Source organism: Camelina sativa, chromosome 16 (genome assembly GCF_000633955.1).
Source record: "Camelina sativa cultivar DH55 chromosome 16, Cs, whole genome shotgun sequence".
NCBI lineage: Eukaryota > Viridiplantae > Streptophyta > Magnoliopsida > Brassicales > Brassicaceae > Camelina > Camelina sativa.
In genome coordinates this window covers 27,276,519-27,298,282 of record NC_025700.1, presented here as the reverse complement: position 1 = coordinate 27,298,282, position 21,764 = coordinate 27,276,519, and the positions used below count along the sequence as shown (strand labels likewise).

Sequence of the window (21,764 nt, the reverse complement as noted above, 5' to 3'; positions counted from 1 at the left end):
ACTTTTTTTTTTAACTTCATTAAATCGAAAGTATAAACTTTAATAATAGATAGATCAACACTTTTTAGCGCATGAGTATAAAAATATGTTAGCATATTAGTCTAAAAGCAACAACACCAATAATCCCAAATAAAATCAAATCTTAAGTAAAAGAAAGAATTCATAATAGAAGATAAACAATAAAGAAACAAAGCCAGTTCAAATCAGAGAGAAGATCAGAAGAAAGAAAAAAAAAACAAATTGTATCTTGAGAGCTGTGATGTTTCAAACACATCAAAAGATTTACGATAGTTTGGCATAGTTGTTCCGGAACAACCTGAGTTCAAGCTTTAGTAACTTTGATCCCAGGAAATATGCTATTAATGAAATTTAGTCTTGCATAATCTGGTACGCAAGCATTGATCTTCTCTTTTTTAGATATCACCAACTTGAACTTCACTAGAGATGGTGCATTTTTGGCAAAGAACTCCATGATATCAAGCTCATGCGGGTAGCCTTTATATCCGAAAATCTTGACTTTCTTGAGAAACCCCAAAAGGTACTTGTTGTTCGAGTTAGTCTGAATTTCATCCTTATGATCAGTCTCCCAGAAAGGCAAATGAGGTGCGAAGGTGAAATTGTGAATCTGCATATATTAAACACAGCTCATTGGTGGGGGTGAGAGATATATAGAGAGAGAGAAAAAAAGAGAGGTACGTCGATCACAACTCCTTCGAGTCTAGGGCATTCTTTGAGGAATTCAGCGATGTCGAAAAGAGTGCAAAACGTAGGAGCTTTAAAAGTTATCTTCAATTTTGTTAAGTTCTCAAACTTGAAAGGCAGCTTTTCGAGTTTTCCTCCTCCTACGTGTTTATAGGTGAGAGCCTACATATAATGATTATGAACAAAAGAAAATAGGGACAATCAGAGGTGGCAAAAAATATTTGAAAATTGCATTGTCATCTATATATGATGAACATTCTCTATCGATCATCCAAAGAGATATACAAATTATACTAAACTCCAACCACTTTAAGAGTTATGCATGTAACAAAAAAATAAGTATCTAAAGATTTAGTGAATATTTATGTCAAATCAAAATGGACTATTAGTATAATAAAACTATGACTCTTTTGAAGTATTTCTTATGTAGTGAAGGAAATCTCATTATACAAAATCAATATATCAAAAACTAATTATGAATCTAATAAATGTGCGAATATAATAAACTTGAAAGGAAAAAGATATACGTATTAGATTGAGAAAGAATATAATTTACCTCAAGAAAGATTGTTGTTGTTGCGAGGACAGAAACGTTTGTAAAGAAACACATGTTAATAACCACCAAGTAACTTGAATCGTAATAAGTCGGACTAAAGTTCCGATTATAATGGAGGTTTATGTCTTTAAGTGCATCTGTTCTCACAAAGTTAAATGGAATGACATATCCATTGTATTTGTAGATTTCTAAAGAGGGTGCATCCAAATGGATGTTCCAAAGCCCTCGCGTAGAAGACAAAACAAGCGACTGAAATTTCTTGTGATTATGAGCCTGGATGTTCAACATACCATCCATCCAACATTCGGTTAGTTCCAACGACTCGAGGTGGAAGCAGTTGCTGAAAATTGCAACTATCGTCTCTTTCTTCAACTCACTCCGCCTAAGTGAGAGCATCCTCAAGAGCCTTAAACCTTTCGGAGTATTGTCAGGTATCTCAAATTTACATGAACGCAGCTTCAAATCTTGTAGACTTTCAAGTCCGAGAAATTGATCGGGATCTCCATAACTTTTTTGGATTTGGAGAAATCTAGGACGATATCTTTGATGTTTTTACCAAGACATGTATTGATCCATGAGATGACTTTATCTTCTACACCAAGATGATTGATAACCAAAACGAATTTGTCAATCTCCGATCCTTTGTATTCATTGAATACTTTCTCGATGATGCTCACAGCCTCTGACTGACTACGACGTCTTTTAGAATATATTCCACTGAAATCGAGGTCACGAGATTGTATAGCTGTATTCACAAATCTTTTGGACAGAGTACGATTTCGTAAAAGAGATTGCACTGGAAGATACATGGAGATGAGGTGCTCGACCAGATCGTCAGGAATTGACTGAGTAAGTTTCGTGATCTTATTTGAGGATCCTTCCATTTCTCTTATCTTAGAAGTAGAAGCTATGGGTTTGAGATTTCACTAGTAAGAAGATATGATATATATAGATTATATTATGGGAAAGAAATATTGATTATCATTTGCTTTTGTTTTAGTCAATTCTAGATTTCTTTCCTTTTGTCATTTAAGAAATATAATAATTATCATATTATAAATTTGACTTTTACAAAAAAGACTTGTTTATTTTTAGAAGAAACTTAACAATATATTTATTTCTATATATTAATTAATTAATGTTTACAAAAAACTTTAGAGCTATTTCTTGCCAATAAAATTAATATTTTGTATAGAAATTGTCTGCATGTTAGCTGTATAAAACTTTTTCCATATTTTGTTAGTTTTATTACTAACTTGATTCCAATATGTGTCAAAAGAAATTATGATTTTGACAGATAATAATTTGTTACTTTGTATTTTGAGCTAATTAATTAGAAATTTGACTTTTTATAAAAAAGACTGGATTATCTTTAGAAGAAACTTAATAGTGTGTGTTTATGTTAATTAATAAATATATACATATATATTTTAGAGCTATTTCTTACCAATACAATTAATATTTTTCTATAAAAATTGTATACATTTAGCTATATAAATTTTTTTTCCATATATTAAAGGTTTTATTACTAAGTTGATTCAAATATGTGTCAAAAAATAAATTATGATTTTGACAGATTATAATTTGAACTAATACATTGTAAATTTGACTTTTTTGAAAAAAAGACTGGTTTATATTTAGAAGATACTTAACAATACGCTTACTTATGATAATTAATATATACAGAAATATTTTAGAGCTATTTCTTACCAATAATGTTAATATTTTCTATAGAAATTGTTTGCATGTTAGCTATATAAAAGTTTTTCCATATATCGTAGGTTTTATTACTAACTTGATGTCAATATGTGTCAAAAAAATTTTATGATTTTGATTACTTAGTCATTTGAACTAAGAAATTATATAAATTTGACATTCAATTTCTTCTAATGACATTATTTAGAAAATAGCATAAAATTTCTATTGCAAAGTTAAATTTGACTTCGTGGATTTGATAAGCATTTTTTCCAAGTTTACTATGAAATTCAAAACCCATCTAATCGCTTCAAATACACAAATCGCTACAAAATTTGCTTATTTTCAAATAATACTTATGAAGATTTATTTCTTCTTTTTTTGTTCAGATTAATAAAGATTTTAGAATAGATAGCCCGCTCTTAAAAAGGTATAAAAAACTAAAATTACCATTGAAATTAAGATGAGACAAATAATTATAGACAAGATTCTATCCAAAAACTCACTTCAACAAGAGCATAATATGAGGTAAGAGTGGTATGAGAAGCAAAGCGAAAACAACGATGAAAAGAATAATGGCATAACAAGTCCATTTCCTTGAGCTCTTTTGGTACTCTCTTGCATCTTGAAGCTGGTCTGTCCCTCTTCTCACGAACGAGCTAGCCTTCGACACGTGGCTTTCAATGTCATTTAGTTGCTGACCTTGTGCTTCAACCAGAGCCGCCATGTCTAAGAACACTTGGTGAAGCTCTATAAGATTCTTCTCTATCTCTTTTACCGCGTCATGTCTCTCTTGAATCTCTGATATGGTGTCTAATATTTGGCCTCTCCCTTGTTCTTGTATCGCTTTCTGGAGAAAATTCTCGCTTTCACCGCTCGAAATCAAGTTCTCAATCGTTTGTTCGTCTGCCTTTTCTCCGGTTATTGTGAAATATCTGCAACAATTCCAATGTTTTGGTACGTCAACACACCAAACTTCTATTTTAAGTACAAGAAGCTAGGGGTTAAATGGAGAAAGATCATATTCACCTGCGTTCTACGGTTTCTTTATACTCAGCGTTCATCCGTGCGCGCAGACCTTGAAAACTATCCATCAAGTCCTTAAGCTTTTTCCCTAGTCCACTAACAACAGACGTCCTGGTCCTATCGGTGGAAGAGCCAGGGCCACAACCAGGGACATTACGGCTATTAGCATTTGCCTTTTCAAGCGCCTCGAGTTTTTGTTTGATGATCTTGACTCTCTTGAGGACCTGAGAGACATCTCCATCCATCTTTGCTCGGAGTTCCTTCACCTTGTTGGCATTGTGTACCGTTTTGCACTCCTCGTTCGAATCTTGAAGCTTCTTGTAAAGAGTCTCTACGCCTTTCATGTCATCTTTGACATTTTCGACATCCTCGAAGAACTTATCGAGGTTCATCGTCTCTTTACCTGCCTCGATATCGTCCATTTGGGCCTGTTGCTTCAGGTCCGTGTACTTCTTGAACGAACTAGAGAATAAATCATTCATTTCTTTCTATTTGCTTTAAGAAAATTATATACAAGAAACAAGTTCTATTTGAAATATTATTTTGGGTTCAAGGGACGATGATCTTGATGAAGATCATCATCATCCTCTGCTTGGGTACGAGGAAGAAGATGGGGAAGATTTTGTTTTCCTATTTTGGAAGAGGTTCGCAACTAGTTTTGTTAGAAATGTTCGTTCTGTTTTGTTTGGAGAAAGGATACACGACCAGTTTTGGGAACTATCCAAGAATAGCCAATGACAGAACTTCTATTAAACCAAATTAGCCCGATATGAAAACCTCCAAAAGCTCTCTTCTTTAGGATGAGTCTCACAAACGAGCTCTCATCCCTATTTATGGAAACAAAGCACTCTATTTAGTATATTCAGAGACTTAGGTACGGTTTAGGGGATTCAACATTAAATCCAAATGAACAACAGAAAGCAATCGAAAGTAGAAGAAGCGTGGATTCCTAATCCTGAGTAATGGATCTTTAGACCTAAAAGTCCGAATCCTGTGGGAAAAAAATGAAAGAATGTGTTAGTAACACTTTTGTGGAAAGCATTGAAATTGAGAAGCGCAACATATTCTATTATGCGATCCATTTTTGCAGAAATATTTTTTTTTGCAGAGGATAAAATAAAAATAAAAATAACTCAGTTTGATTAAAAGAAATGATTACCCGATCAACACTAGTAACAAGAAACTTATAACACAAGCATAAGAGAATGAAGAAGAGTAATCATTAAATTACCCGATTAAATGAAGGCAATAATCGATTTTTAGTATCTTCGTCCTCCCATTCAAGCTCAGTTCCCTCCATTACAATGTTAAATTCATCAACTTGTGGGACACTTGTAGCATTTAAGGGAAGCTTTCTCAGCTTTGGGCAATCCAATACAACTATGCGCCTCAAAAATGGAAAGGGGAGAGGACTCCAGTAGATACTCTTCAGCTTCGACAAATCTTTGACAACTAAGAATTCTAGTTTCAGAAATGGGGTAATACCTGTAAGTTTTGTTGCTTTCTCTTTGTTTATTATTTCTTCCACTTGTCTTGAATCTTCAATGTGTAGGGAGACAAGATTTGGAGCAAACAATGTCCAAGTGAGATCCTTCATGCTATGGCACTCACTTATTATCACTGTTGAGATGTTGGTAAAGCATAACTGAATTGTCGGATTATTATTAATATCCGAGACATGGCTACTTGTCACGAATAGCTTACAAAGATTCTCAATACTCTCCAGGGATGATAAATCGAGTGGCTTTTCTTGAAAATCGATAATCTCCAGATAAGTTATGCAGTTTCTTAACCTTTGATCCCCTAATAATATATGCGCCAAACTTAACTCAGCCGATACCGTTATCATTAGAACTTGTAGTTTCTCCAAGAGCTGCAGCTCCTTTAATAAACTAACATCTCCATGAACATTAGATCCAAACAGACTCAACACTCTTAAACTCAGCAACCTTGATATCCCACTGATACTGCAAAGTTTCCTTGTAGCATGTAAAATCAGGTGAGTTAGCTTTTTCAACTCTTGGAGACCAACCGGCAGTTTCTCTATACTTGTATAAGACAAGTCAAGATACTGCAAGGAGACCAGCTCTGATATCTGCTCTGGAAGTTCACTCAAGTTTTCATTACCTGACAGATCCAAAAACAACTAGCTTTTGCATAGACCGTATGAATTCACCTGATAGATTCTTCAACTGATTCTCTTTTAGGAACAGAGTTGTTAGTTCAGAACATTTGGAACTGCATGTAATCTCTTTAATCTTATTCTTCATTAATGACATCCTTCTCACAGCTCCCCAATCCTTGACTTTTGGTATTTCAACTAATCCGACGTTTGCTTGCACAACAAATGTGTCTTTCTGCTTCCCGAAACCGGATGCAATCCACAGAGCCATTTGGCGAACCACGTCATGCATTACAACATATCCGGTACTAAACTCTGTCAGCAAATTTGCACGGATAAGGGTACCAAGCATTGCATAACCCTTATTATACACTTCTTTTATAACTTGGTATCCCCCAAGGAATCCCTCGCATATCCATAATTGTATCAAATCCTCAACATGTACCGTTTCATCTTCTGGAAACAGAGCACAATATAAGAAACACGACTGGATTTGTTCATCCCCCAAGCTATCATAGCTGAACTTCAGAACTGGAAGAATTTTATTTTCCATGTCAGAAGAAAACTCTGCAGCAGATCTTGTCAAAACATCGATTGCATGCTCCCATTCTCGTACCGTTGTTTTAGATGCCATTGCCTTACCAATGACATTAAGCGCTAGAGGCAGACCACGACACTTATCAGCAACCCTTCTTGCTAGCTTGACAATGCCTGGATCTCATCTTAATGTATTGTCTCCGACTTTGCTCTTAAACAACTCCCATGCTTCATCTCGTTCCAAACATTTGATTTCCATTGCGTCATGATCCCCCATCCGCCCACATACCTCTCTAGAAGGAGTGGTGAATGCTACTTTGCATCCATTTTCTCTGGTTGGAAACGGAATTCCAAGGGCTTCTAAATCCACCTCCTCCCATATGTCATCCAGCATTAAAACAAATCTCTTCCTCTTTAAAACATTGTGTATATCAGAAGCCTTATCACTTTCATTTTTGCTCTTCCACTCGTCACCACAAAGGTGTAGTTTTGCTGCAATATCTTCTTGAAGCTTTGAAATCGTTGCGCCTTGAGACACCACGATCCAGATCACAACATCAAACGTCCCAGCTATTTCAGCAAACTTATTGTGTATATTCTTGAAAAGGGTAGTTTTCCCAACACCTCCCATACCGTGCAGACCCATAATTCTAACTCCATCTTCCGTAAGGCGATTCCATGCCTTTTGCAACATTGCTTCATGACCAATCGTAGGCTGAGTAGGCATCTCCTCAACTACAGATCTCGGAGCCGGCTCAGCCACCACTTCAAATTTACCCTCTGATTTGAGTCTCTTAACATCTTCCAACAACAGGAATACCATTTCCCCATAATTGTAGCTCGAACATACATTTTTGGAACATAAACCACAGAGACACAACCTCTTAAGCTGAACGAGCTTAGTATTAAGCACATTTTCGAACTGTATATCAATGCTATCGACACGGTTAAGCCATACCTGGACAGCTTCAAGCTTTTGTTGGTTGTATGCCTCTTCTCTCGCTACCTTGTTCTGCACCTCATCTTTTATTGCTCTGAGATCTTCCATTTCCCTCTCCAGATCCCTAAGATTCTCCTTGAGGGTTCGAATATAACCTTTATCACATAAACATCCAATGATACGATCTAGTACTTCAACACCAGAACATTGGAAAGACACAATATTTCCCATGGTGAGAGAAATTTTCAGTAAGCAACAACGAAGCTAAAGCTGCTCAACAAGTGTGTTTTAGGTGAAAAATATTACAGATAACATCTGTAATAAGATAGAAAAAGACATTCGTTGATTTGCAGACCACTCGGTTTCCATTTGGAGGACTTTGTTTATTCTTATTATCTTTTGGTCAGCTATCGAGTACATACAAATTAGTTTCTGGCAATTATATTGACATCTAATGACTTTTCAAAGTAACGACTGGAAGGGCATTTGAAGAAACCCGTCAATACGACGACTTAGAGATTAAGTTCGCCAACCTTTTGATCTCCTAATACTTTTGCTCCAAACTTAACTCGGCCGATACCGTAATGCCAGTTAGATCTTGTAGATTCTTCAAGAGCTGCTGCTCCTCCTTCAATAAGATAACATTCTGACTTTAGCAGACTCAACATTCTTAAACTCAGCAACCTTCAATCTCATTTTCCATTAAAGACATCCTTAAAGAAAAAAGTAACATACCCTAAATAATACACAATTTACTCACTCTCTCTATCTCTCTCTGAACCAGAGCCTGGTTTAACTTACCTCAATGAAATTTGAACAAAGGCCATCACTTGGCATGACTTGAATCGAACATAAAAAAAAACGTTAACTCTTGTAATATCAGAGATTTGAACAATTGCCATGTCTTCCTCTTTCTTTCATCAGATGAACAAAATCTCCAACTTCTCTGCTGTACTCATCTCTGTCATAACCAGCAAAAACAAAAAATTAGCCAAAGAATGTCATCACCACACCACAACCAACCTCCGAAGATTTAAAACATTGCTAGCTTAGCCATTACAATTTCAAGAAACATATTGAAGTAGACATGAAGTTGAGATACCTAAATAAAACCCCAAAACTAACGACAGCGGCATCGCCAAGGCCCTGTTTGGGTAGTAACGAATGCCTATGGACTGTAAGAACATATCTGGTGCATACCCCCAAATCAACATGATCACAGTGGAAACAACAATCCAAATGGATCCTGCAAAAACCATAAACCTAATAATGTTTACTATTTTCTGAATCCTGCAATTTTTTTTTAAGAGAATTCACAGCAAAATCGTTGAGGGTCAGAAGCAAAAAAAAAATAAGGAGGCGGTTTTTGCAATAAATTACCAATTCCGAGGACGAAAATTGCAAATATTCGGGGAACAGATCCAAGAACTGAGAAAACTCTAGAATCCACAGTAGCTCAAAAGTTAGGGAACTAAAAGATTAGGGGATGGGTGTAGGGAGGCCCGCACGAGGTGAGTTCTGCAAAAGTAAGCAGCGTCAACACATCGGCCAGCCTATAACCCCTCCATAAATTCTTGCGCAACTTTTATGTTTTACGTTAGCGCTGCGACCGGTTCTCACCGACCGCTTTGTTTTCCTTACTCATTAGTTTAAGGCAAGTTTTTACAGTTGTTCTCCATCACTATCTTATAGTAGCTTAGCTAGGTCTTAGATAGCTTATGGTTCCGATGTGGGACAAAAAATACTCTTAATATTAAGTTATTATTACGCAAGAGTTGAACTTGTTATAGCCTTGTATGAAAAAATAGGCCCAATGTTGAAAGACAAGCCCACTTTTGTTGAAGCAAAGGAGCCTTAAAAATATCAAACTATAAACAAAATCGTTTGTCGAGCTTTATGGGCTTTTGTGATTCGACTGGACACTGTTATGGGACGGACGCTTGTGTGGTTCAAGTCAACTTTGCATTACGCTTGTGTGGTTTCCCTTCAAACGTTTGTGACTTAGACCATTTCGATCAAACGGTTGTAGTACATCCGATGAAACTTTTGTGACCTCACTAATTAGTCTACAGGGCACTTGTCTTGTGGTAAACACTTGTCACAAACTCACCTAGACTATGACAATCGTAGATCTTGCATCTATTTACATATTGGAATCAAATGAATTACAATAACACAAAAGCCATACTTTTGAGCGAAGTACTAAAGTACTGATTAAACTACCTCGTACGCGTATTTGACTATACCAAACACACGTTTAGGATATTTAGTTGGTAAGTCATTCTATCTACCGAATATATTGTCGTATGCTTTGCTTAATTAATTTACCATCTCCTTCAATATTTTTTAAATAATATAAACAGTCAAAGATTAGTATGTATCAAACATTTATTATATTTTGTCTCCTTACATACCTATTTTATCCATTCACATTATCTCCTCAGTCGAACCAAAAGAAAAAACTAAAAGAAGAACCGAGAAGATCATATCTACGACGTCCATATTATTCAACGTCTTTTGAAGCAACACGTGTCGTATCTTGTAAGCTCTGGCCGGTGCACAAGTAACGTATCTTCATATATAGATTCTCCTTAAAACCGTTGTGATACTCGAGAAATTACCGGAACTAGATGGCACCATCCATATCCGCAGACTCTAGCGCGTGACGCCAAGACAGAGGCTTGTTGAACGACACGTGAAGATTTGTTCTTCTGAATAATTCAACTCGCGAATGGTTGGCGCGTTAATGTGAGTGAAACCCGGGGGTTGAAGAAACTCACAGTCTAACTCTATAGTCTATACCGTTGGACGAAAATGACGGTTACCCATCAGTAGAAAACAGTTGATAAACATTGTCGTTTTGTTCTTTCGCGGTTTCTACGAAAATTCTAGGCGAAGACTCTCTGATTCAGTGATGTCTGAGCTTTGTGGAGCAACCATTTGCAGCCTTTTCAGACTAAAACCAACCCAAGTTTTATGCTGTGGTTTTATCATCAATTGGGTCTATAATATTTTATCTTATACGGTTGCGCGTTATGCATGCACTATATATTAGGTTAACAGATTTTAGTTTGTGGATTACTAGATGAGTCATGAGTGCTAACAAAGATCGTTTCATTTTTGTCGTTAATTATTGTGACACATTAGAGAACATACTTGGAACAGGAAGTATTGTATAAAACCAAAATAAGGAATTTCGCCTCATACTCTATCAGAATATTTATCATACAAGCGACTTATCACCAAGCTTGGTAAGACGTACGTACTCTTTCTAACTATATTACGAAAGAAAAGAAAACATATATATGGCAAAAAGCCCTGTCTCTAGCTGATTTAGTTGACCGACCAACAATTTTATTATTTAAACCAATAAAAAAACTTTATGGTGACAGAAAATAGGATTAGTAAAAGCAAAAAAAAAAAAAACAAAGAGCGTTATAGTAAAACTTTTCACGCGTTTGCACTTTCCAATTTTCATGACACTTAAAAAAAAAACACAAGAACTCCAAAATTGTGGATTGAGAATCATGTTAACTTAAATTAAATCATTTTTCTAAAACTTTGTAGATAATAATGCCTTTTAGTAAGCCTAGACAAAAACGAACCGTGATACCAAACCATACCAAACCAAAAATCGAATGTATTTGAAATATTAAAAAAAAAACCGCAATACCAAAAATTGTAATTATAAAACCAAATTTATTAATTAGGTTAAAATTCGAGATATTAAATTGTAAGGTGAGGTGAAGGCTTGTAGTAATTGAAATCCAATACATTTGATGTGCGAAAAGAAATATTCACAAAAATATACATACTTTTACATAAAAAACCTATATATAAATTTATAAATCAGGACTTTCCACGTTTTTCTAATAGTTGATTAAAAACGTATTGGTGAATAAACTACTTGTTGAATGATTTAGAAAAAATGGTATGTCACCAAAGTTCAAATATAAAATAGTTTCTCCCTTTTTCTAATTTATTATTATTTGAATGGAGAATCTTTAAAAGTAAGAAACTCTCCATGAAACCGCTTAAGCCACTTTCAAGGACACTTGACTGAATTAAAAAAATATATATATTTAAACTGCGTGCATAATGTTTATACATATATTCTCAACATGCATAATGCATTCTTTTTTTCCGTTGCATAATGTATTCTAATTTGTAGGAAATTGGTGAATATTGGTAATAGTCTAATAGATATCAATCAGAAAGAAAAGAAAAAAACTGAAAGCAGTGGCGCCACTTGCGAAGTTAACTTTGGAGATGGAGCACTGAGAACTACAGCTGGACACGAGCACGAGCAGTGGGGCTGCAGCTGCTAAGTGCTGGCTGGCCCAAATGGGTCAAAACCTTTCCTCATATAACGGTCCAATATATGACCGTTACATGTAATATAGTAATTATATTTTCATCTCAAAAATATACTTTTCGAAAGCTCCTTTTGATTTACCAAATATTCGAACTTTTGTGGTTTGCAAATATACGATATTCGATTTTCAGAACCTTCAATATTCGTAATAGAACTATAGAACGTTGTTATACGCTCCATGAGTTTTTTTTTTGTTTGGAATTACAATAATTTTGTATAGTATATGAACAATTTATTGGGCTATTTCACAATTCAATAAAAAAATTTGGATAGATTTGGATGTAATCATCAGTTAAATAATAAAAAAATAAAATAATAATAGGTCGTTATATGGTCAAAATAATTCAATAAATCAAAAAAATGATGTAAGCAAACTTAGTCCATAAGCTACATTTGCACTTTACCTCGACAATACTTTTAGTCCCTTCAATCAAGTGCGTTGGTTAATTTTATACTGTATTTAGTAAGTGAATACTGAATACTATATCCTTTGCCCCCACACTCATGTCACTAATACACACCACTTTATTGGTCTCTAGTCTCTAGACTAATCTGGTTATATGTGATGTGCCCATCACTAATTCTAATTCAATAACTTACGTAAGAAATATCACCCTACAAATCAACATTAATATCTAAAATTTGTATTAATGTATAGGTAACTATTGCTAAAAGCCTAAAACCATTCCTTTGCTATAGGAAATGAGAACAAAGAACAGACAAAAAACAATTTCACTTAAAATATTAATGGCTCTGATGCTTTGGACCTTTGGTATTGTTTTTTTTTTTCTGGTAAATCAAGTGGCCATTACTAGCTCGAGTCCAGAATCTACGTTCCTATGATGGTCAGTCAAGTGGCCGCTACTTGAATTCAGAATCTACGTTCCTAATTTCCTATAATGGATAAAGATATCGTAATGAATATCGTACTTTCTTATATTACATAAAGTATTTTTGGTATGATTGATTAGGCTTGGAGATTTTAAAAAAAAAAAAATTATTTTCTATTAGTATCTACAGCCATATTGAAAATAAATAAATAATTATCAAACTAGAATTTAAGAGGTGTACGTAGCCTTGCAAGTAGATTATCGAAAACTCAAATTGGTTCACAATCATATTTTACATGTTGGAAACAAATATAATAAAAAAACATAATTCGACAACCTTATATAGAAAACTCAGAACTACAAAGAAAGGTTTTGTAATTCACATCACTAACAAGAAATCCATGACATTTTTTTATAACGTCATTCATACAACACAAGGACGACATATTACAATTTTTATTAGTGAAGTGAATTACAAAAAACGTAAGCGAAAACACGTCACATGAAATAACTAAAAATATCTACATATTATATGGTATGTGATTGTAAATGATGTGTAAGATTATCGGGACAAGTTCGTGGAAAGTACTGTAAACAATTAGATATGTCATTAACAAAATGTAATCTAGAATTCTTGATTGACTTTCGTAGCTTAAAACAATCATTCCTTTCTAATTTGATAATTTATATTCTCATACTGAAAATTAGAATATCCTTATGAATTCCACCAGTAACTTTCAAAACTTATCAAACATTAAAACCCTAAAAAAAAAGAGTAATTTAAACATGATACATCAAGTATTTATTACACACATAAATTTTTACACGTAACAGATAATTAGTTCCATGGTCATCGTGATATTATGTGACGAGAATGTAAATTAAAAAAATTCGGGTGGATTAAACCGGACCCATTCCGCCATCACTCTCCATAAATCCGAACCGTCCATCTAAGTTAGCGTAAATCTAACGGCGGATATCGAATCATACGCTACTTCCCTCCCTATATAAATTGAGAACAATGATGGTGAAGCGTGTACCGTACACACATACCCATACGAACCACTCACAATCGTTAAAAAGAGAGAGTAATTAAAAAGCTTCAAGTTCGGATCGGAAAAAGATGGTTTCGTGGATGTTGACGATCAAGGCGGTGCTACTCTCTAGCGGCGTCGCCTCCGTTGTTATGTTACTTAAAGTCTCTGTACCTGTAGCTGTTGATTTCTCCGTGTCGCAAGCTCCGATCTTATGGAGCTCCTTGTTATCGTGGCTGAAACCGCCGTATCTCTACGTCGTGACAAACGGAATCATCATCACTATTGTTGCTTCTTCTAAGTATTACCGAAGCCACCATGACCGTCATGAAGAAGAAGATGAGATCGCTGTATACGGTGGCGGCGGTGGTGGTGGTTATAAGATCCAGACGGCGGAGCTGAGTGTGACTCAACATCAAGCTTCTCCTCGGGTGTTGGAGGTTAAGGATATGGATACCGGTGCGCATTTCGGTTTCGTTGTGGCGAATCCGGAGGCGGAGGAGCTGGAATTGAAGGCGGTTACGGCGGTTGAGGAGAAGGAGGAGGAGATTACAGATGCGGCTGCGCCGGCGACGGAGGAGGAGGGTGAAATTAAGGAGGAGCTTAAGAGTGTGATTATGGTGGAGAATTCAGATCTCGTTGAATCCGATTTCGTACCGCCGCCGAATGTTCATCAGAATCGTCTTCCGCCGAGGATGATCGAATCGGAGAATCTTCCTCCGACGATTGAGAAGCCTCCGGTTGCTTCAAGGATCGGTCATCGGAAATTGATGAAAGCAAGTCAAGAAGGTACTGATTTGATTCTTTCACTTAAAAAAAAAAAAGAAAAAAAAAAACAGAGGAAGAAGATGATGACGTCATGTTAAACCAGAAAAAAAAAACGGTTAGGTAGATTGAAAATTCAAAACTGGCGTCTAGAACACGCGTCGGTGGACCGAAGGGTAAATTCGTAAATTAATCTTTTTTGTTTTGTTGGTTTAACTCAGGTGGGAGAGCTTTGAGAGTGACGAAGCCGAAGAAGGGGAACGAGACGTTGGAGAACACGTGGAAGATGATAACGGAAGAGAAGAGTAAGTTATACAGGAGATCTGATACGTTTGGCCGTGAAGATTCCGGCGGTGATGGTATTGACGGCGAGGCGAAACCGGTTTATAAGAAATCGGAGACGTTTAGGGACAGGACTAATTATTACCAGTCGTTAGAGACGGCGAAGATGAGGAAAGAGCCGTCGCTGAGTCAGGACGAGTTGAATCGGCGAGTGGAAGCGTTTATAAAGAAGATTAATGAGGAGATGAAGTTGCAGAGGATGGAGTCGCTCAGACAGTACAAAGAGATAACTAGCCGTGGGGTTTAGGCGTTTAGCTTTCTTCTTCTTTTTTTACTGCTTTTTTTTTTACTTCGTTTAAATTTTTTTATTGGCTTTTTTATACACAGTAAAATTAGGAAAAAAAATAGAAAAAGAAGATTAGTTAGGTGTCAAAAAAAAAATTACAGTGAAAGAAAAAAAATTTGTTGATTAAATTTGTGAAGTTTGAGGTTTTTTATAGTCAATGCTTTGAAGGGTTTTTTTTCTTTTTCTTTTTGGGGTGCATGTGTGTATAATTTTACTAAGCTGTAAATTTGGTTTGTAAATATTAATGTGTTGGTTTTACAAGAAAAAAAATATATACTTGGTTGTTATTGTATTATGCCAAAGCCATGCCAACCCAAGTTTTGCTATTTTTGCTATGATTGTTCTACGCAATTTGTCCATATGAATGGGAACATTAGTCATTTCTCTAATTTCTGTATAGACATGTGAACATTTTTAATTTATATTTAACGTGGCAATATAAATCTTTGGACAAATTTTATAAAAGTTCAATTTGGATTTAAATTATTTAATTGGTTGTGTACTTGTATTGCAGTACCACGCGCGTAAATTGTGGTAAGGTTTCTTGTAAATTACTAGTACTTTTGAAGAAGAGCTTGTTAAAGTGTAAACACTTTATTTCATTAACTTCAAACTAAGTTGTCACAATCGTGCATATCTAAACTAATATACCGACTAACTTCCGTCTCTAACTAACTTTCATGATCTATAGGCTTTATAGGAAACAATGAAAAAATGTTTAAATCTGATGAAAGATTGTGTAACCACATTGTCGTCTCACGTATTAGCCATGTTTCGGTATTCAACTTCAGAAGAGGAGGATGCGAGAGATTGTCTTTAATTTGGACTTCGAAGAAACAATGGAAGAACCAATAAATATACAATAGCTATCCTATACCTCTCCTTGTTATCCATTTATTGTTTTGTATCTTTATTATTCTCTTCATTTGAATATCCAATAATTCACCATATTTTTCTTTAATATGATATAAACTACTTGTGTAAGCAATGCTATTGATCAATCCTAATAATACTTTGCAAAGCATAAAGATAAGTCTAACAAATACATATATCCGGCAATATAATGAACCCCCATACACATTGATTTTAGTTAGGTAAATCTCGTATACTCATGTATTTGAATATATGAATTCTTTTCCATTATATTATAGCATCATAACTATCATTTGAGATGTATTTGTTCAGTGAATCTCCTCTAGCATTATGATAGAGAACATCTTTCTAACAATTAAACTATGATATAATTATGTATAGGATAATGTTATTTTTGTTGTCACAACCATTCGACATTTTTCTAAAATAAATATACAATGAATTTTCAAAGATTTGAACTTGTTTATAATTTGGACAGTCTTCTTAGAAAATATACAAGCATTTAAACGACCAAAAATTAAAGAAAAATACTAGAGGTGCATACGAAAAATCATTTTCATGGAATACGGTGGGTGAACCAAATACACTTTGTAGACAGGTGGGGTTTGTTTGTGAATGAATTTTCTTTCTCAATTAGACTTTTCATAGAATAAAAACACAAAACAAAGGTCCCAAAAAAGTTTTTATATCGTTGAAAACAAAATTCAACTCCCATCAACTATAATTTCGAAAACAATATGAATATATGATAAAAGATAATACGACAATTAGTGGTGTATCATGCATGTACAAGAACACCAACCACTAAACTACTCATATATGGAAAATTAGTTGGAATGACTCTAACATAAGTTAAATGGTTATAATTATATAATACTTTGGAAAATTAGTTGGATTGAAAATTCAAATACTTATAAATAGAAAACAAAGTTTGTTTAAGAAAAACTAAAAGTAAGTAAGGTGATAGTTGAGGAACTTAATGGCACTTTCTGTTATGTCTACGTGAAGTGGGAAAATTATGAATTATCTATCGACACACACATCTGTTGTCTGCAATAAAGTCATTTTTGGGTTTGTATTTGCCAAATTGCAGTAAGACCATCATGAGAATGGACCGACCAGATTCGGGTTATTTCTAAGAGAGTATGACTTTTGAGATAGAGACATGAGTCATTTATTCCTTTTCCTTGTTTAATATATATATATATATATATTTTAAATTTTTCTATCTTTTTTATCCAACAAATTATTTTATTTTCTTTTTCAAGTATATATTTATTTTTCCTTATTAGTTACTTTAAATTCTGAAATGGTATCATGAATTCATGTATCTTCATATTCTCTCTCAATATATATCTTGATCTTGTAATTTTAGAGCAGAATATCTAGCTTGTTCATCGAGATTTTTGTTTTCTATTTTGTTTTTTTTTTGTAAATTCTATTCCTTTTGCTAGGGCTACCAATCATAGAATTAATGTCCACTGAACCAATAAAACCATAAACCTATACCAAACTAATAAAAAAAGAATTCTACAAAACCAATTAAAAACCAAACCATAAACTCGAGTTGCAAAAAGTCAAGTTCGTCTATTCATATAATGCTGACTTTATTTCAACTATCACCCAACTCCTCCTCCAAACCAATCAAATGCACTTTGTAGCTATATAATTCCCTTAACAACTAGATAATCCTTTACATATAACAAAACATATAAAACCTTTTTCTCTATAAATAAACACTTCTCTTTTCTTCACGAACCACTGAATCAAGAAAACCAAATCCAACTCCTACACAAAAGAATGATTACAAAACTCAGTCTCCTCTTCCTGATTTTGCTTCTCACACTTACACTCTCCCACTCACGCCCCACTCGACCCGAATCATCAACAGGATCCTCCTCGGATCAGCTCAAGAAAAACTCCAAAGGTAATAATAACAAGAATGACAAGGGCTATGGATCATCTGGGGGATACTTTGGACCTGGAACCGAACCAGGAACCGGTTTTGGTTTACCGGGTTTCAGTGGCAACGATTGGGGAAACATTGGTGGAGGATACGGCGGTGGTTACGGCGGACCTAGTGGCGGATATAGCAAAGGTGGTGTGGTGAGACCAACGGTGGTGTGTAAAGAGAAAGGTCACTGTCACATGAAGAAGCTGACTTGTCCCGCGAAGTGTTTCAAGTCTTTTAGCCGTTCTGGCAAAGGATACGGTGGAGGTGGTGGAGGCGGTGGTTGCACCATTGATTGTAAGAAGAAGTGTGTGGCTTATTGTTGAAAATGTGAATGTCGTGGTAAATGTTTATTTATATAAATATATTCTTATATAGTCTTTTCAATCTTTCTTGATTTGGTGTGTTTTGATTTATCTTACAATAAATGATATATCATATGGTTGGTTACTTTAACCAAAAATGTTCCTTGCTCAGAAAGACAGAAACTATTTTAACTGTAGAGACTCTGTAGTAAACATCAGTGGATACAAAACTTTATTTTCAGACTAATCTCTATGACATGTAAAAAACTAATCCAAGATTATAGAAATGTTAAATAGCCACTAGCCAATAATGTGATATAGAAACACAAACGCAACACATAAAGACGGGTTCTCATAAAGACTAATAATCCCAAAATGGTATGAATCTGAACTCTCACTTTTGAACAAACAAATTTACATGAGATAAAGGTACAAGGAAAAATTGAATCTTTTTTTTTTTTTGGTTTACAGCAGAGAGGGAGAGAGAGAGAAAGGCAGAATCTGAAAAATGAAAGTAACGGTGAAGATTAGGTACACAAACCAATAATTTTACAAGGAGAGCTCTCAAACAGCGGCTCTCAAAGCTCCTCTTGCCGCTTCCCGTCTCATTTGATCTTGTTTCCCGCTGCCTCGGAAGTACATGTATACTTGCTGCTCAAACAAAACGAATCCATCACAAAATCAAAATGTTAAGAAAACGATTACAGATGTATAAAACCATGTTCAAAGACTAATATTAATACTAGACTGATGAGAGTAGAAAGTAGACCTGAATAACCCATATGCTAACCACTGATTCGAGACAGAAAAATCCAAATCCAATGAAGTAGAATATCTGTAAATAGAACACAAGTCAGATTATTTATCCATATGATCAGATCATGTTTCAGGCTTTTGATCTTAGAACTGTTTTTAAGATCCTTGAAGATCATCAGAGAGCTTACCCCAACAATTGCTTGACCGCTTAAGACATCTATTGCAGGTAAGATCCCACTGTTACAAGAAAGAAAAATCGATTATAAAATAAGGTTGAAGAATTTTCCAAACAATGATAACAACTACTTATGCAGCTATTATTTAGTGGAGTATGCCAGTAACAGGTACCAGAATGGTTATCAAGATTTCGAACATAAAGATTACCAAACACAGTGACAAGATCAATCTTCAATCGTTAAGAGAGTTCTGTAAAAAAGAAACTTACGCAAGAGATTTTCCTTTGAAGACGACAGGTGGAGCAACAGCAGCAAAGACGCAGAAAGCAATGTGGAGCTGCAGCAAGAACAAGGTGTCAGAACTAATTTTTTTATATCAAGCATATATGTAAGAAAAAAACCATAGAAGTTATATTCATCGCTCACCATGTAGAACAAGAAAAACCATCCAAAGCTCAATGCACTATCAGTTCTGCAAACATTCAACAGAAACGTGATAAACTCAGTAATATAATATTCTGAACAACAAATCCAGACTTTGAAAGTAGAAGAATCCAAGTAAGAACCTGAAGGCACGGTAGAGTGGCCGATACCATAACACATAGCCTCCTGGGACACCCGCTATGAAGTAAATTACAGCAAGAAGCCATATCGTCACTCCTGCAATACATAAAACCAAACTCTTGTTAAAACCAAGACATATCAGTTAAGAAATCCTAGAGGAGAACGAGCAAACTTTGAAATAGACTTAAAAACAAACCTTCTCCTTTGATCCAAGCTGTAGTAACGGCAATGATATTCCAGAAAAGACAAAGAACCAAACCTGCCAAACATGAATTACATGTGTGTCAAATAAATGAATAAAGAAGTAACGAGTATAGAAACAAATTTGAGCCCTTAGATTTGAATACAAATGCAGGAAAGAGTAAGTAATTGCATCAAATGGAAATTGTTAACTTAGGAAAAAAAAAAGATGTACCCAAATACGTTGCAAAAGTAACATATTGTAGTCTTTGGAGATGAACTGGAATTTCATTTGCAATGTCATGGTGTATAATAGGGAAGAAAGGCGGCCAGTTTTTCACTTCGATAACAATTCCAGCTGCATAGAGAGAACCACAAAATTAATGACTTCGATAGAGAAAAAACATATCTAAGTTAAAACAGTTAACAACAAGTTCAAATCATCAAGGACACAGCTAGGAAACAAAGAAAGGCTTAAAAAGAGTATCTTGTAGTACCTCGTGCAGCAGCATCTTCTTTCCGTTTGAGATCCTACATAGAACCGAAAATAAAACATTCAAATGAATAACAACAACACCGTTTCTAGGTAATGCAAATTTCAAAAGGTTTGAAAATGTAAACAAGGAAGCAATCATGTCTGCGCACATCGAAACCATTGCAAAGAGCTATCTGAAGACTACAATTCTTTAAAACAAGAGTCAAAGTCTCCAGTCCTCTTAACTCATAGAGCTTTAACAAAACCACAAAAAGATCAAATGAAGGAGAAGGCTTATAGTGGATAAGTCAATGCTTTATCTTTTAACTAAAGATAGCAGTCAATATACCTGCTCCCGTCTTCTTAGCTCAGCTTCTTTGGCTTGAAGTTCTTTCTCTTTCTTCTTCAAATCCTGGATTCCCAACAAGTCACAAAACGTTAATCACACTACTAACTCCTAGATCCACCACCTAATCACCAAAAAAAACACATATAATAAAAATCTGTAACCAACCTGTGTACCACCACCAGGTCTGTCAAGAGGAATGTCTACTGTACGACCATAATCGAAACCAACAGGCTCCGGAGGCAAAGGCGAAAGTCTCGAATTCCATGCAGGCGGAACACCTTTAGGATTCTAAAACAACATAATTGGATTCACAAGCATCACAAATCAGTTCAGAGAAAAGCATAACAAACCTCAAGAACAACACTTGATTAATCAATCTACCAAAAACGTATAGATTTCGATACAAAGGTAGAAACTTTATCAAATCTTTCATTACAAAATCTCTTAAAAACCTCAATTTCTTTGAACCCAGTTCCAGATTCTATCAAATCAACAGCAGAAACTTAAACCCTAAGTAAAAAAACCTAATGATTTTTTTACAAGATTCAAATCCGAAAACCCCATAGATTGAAGAGCGATTCAAGTTATAGTTTTGATGAGTTAAAATCTCAAAAGTCAAAAAAAGCTTACAGCGAAAGGATTGACTTCTTCTTCTTCAGCGAAAGGGTTTGGATCATAACGATTAGCCATGGCTATGGAAGATTAAATCTTCAGACGATTCAACGTGCTAGATAGATAGATATCTGAAGAAGAAGACGAAGAAGAAGAAAAAGACTTTAGAAATCGATCTAAGATCTTGAGCACGGACCGAGGATAGACGAACGTTGAAGACAAAGCTTATAAGCAGACATTTATTAATTACACAAAAGCGTGTCTTATTAAATTAGTAAATAATATATTTTGTGTTTATATTGTTAAATGTTAA

The 21,764-nt window shown here is 34.9% G+C and overlaps 5 protein-coding genes and 1 pseudogene across 6 annotated transcripts; 2 read left to right on the top strand and 4 right to left on the bottom strand.

Moving 5' to 3' along the window:
* On the bottom strand, positions 260–2,152 carry LOC104752796 (FBD-associated F-box protein At1g61320-like). Its single transcript, XM_019238565.1, is given in 4 exon segments — positions 260–625; positions 697–864; positions 1,259–1,737; positions 1,740–2,152. Coding segments are annotated over 4 exon segments (1,353 nt in total). The 5' UTR covers positions 2,143–2,152; the 3' UTR covers positions 260–322.
* On the bottom strand, positions 3,376–5,553 carry LOC104752794 (syntaxin-124-like). 2 transcript variants are annotated; one of them, XM_010475036.2, is made up of 3 exons: positions 5,465–5,553; positions 3,983–4,441; positions 3,376–3,888 (listed from the first exon to the last, which is right to left on the bottom strand). In XM_010475036.2, exons 2-3 carry the CDS (start codon positions 4,399–4,401, stop codon positions 3,456–3,458), a joined length of 852 nt encoding a protein of 283 aa, XP_010473338.1. In that variant the 5' UTR covers positions 4,402–4,441; positions 5,465–5,553; the 3' UTR covers positions 3,376–3,455. The 2 variants fall into 2 exon arrangements, with proteins under 2 accessions (XP_010473338.1, XP_010473337.1); XM_010475035.1 differs by lacking the exon at positions 5,465–5,553 and having other exon boundaries at positions 3,983–4,604.
* On the bottom strand, positions 4,708–7,862 carry LOC104752795 (annotated as a pseudogene).
* LOC104752793 lies at positions 13,812–15,502 on the top strand. Its single transcript, XM_010475034.2, has 2 exons — positions 13,812–14,606; positions 14,804–15,502. The coding sequence occupies exons 1-2, from the start codon at positions 13,907–13,909 to the stop codon at positions 15,169–15,171; spliced, it is 1,068 nt and encodes a 355-aa protein (XP_010473336.1). The 5' UTR covers positions 13,812–13,906; the 3' UTR covers positions 15,172–15,502.
* LOC104752792 (glycine-rich protein 2-like) lies at positions 17,733–18,414 on the top strand. The gene has a single exon (XM_010475033.1). The coding sequence runs from the start codon at positions 17,884–17,886 to the stop codon at positions 18,358–18,360; it is 477 nt and encodes a 158-aa protein (XP_010473335.1). The 5' UTR covers positions 17,733–17,883; the 3' UTR covers positions 18,361–18,414.
* LOC104752791 (secretory carrier-associated membrane protein 3) lies at positions 18,673–21,694 on the bottom strand. Its single transcript, XM_010475031.2, has 12 exons — positions 21,470–21,694; positions 21,005–21,127; positions 20,840–20,902; positions 20,513–20,546; positions 20,251–20,373; positions 20,032–20,094; positions 19,838–19,931; positions 19,698–19,743; positions 19,541–19,608; positions 19,284–19,332; positions 19,109–19,174; positions 18,673–18,990 (listed from the first exon to the last, which is right to left on the bottom strand). Exons 1-12 carry the CDS (start codon positions 21,527–21,529, stop codon positions 18,904–18,906), a joined length of 876 nt encoding a protein of 291 aa, XP_010473333.1. The 5' UTR covers positions 21,530–21,694; the 3' UTR covers positions 18,673–18,903.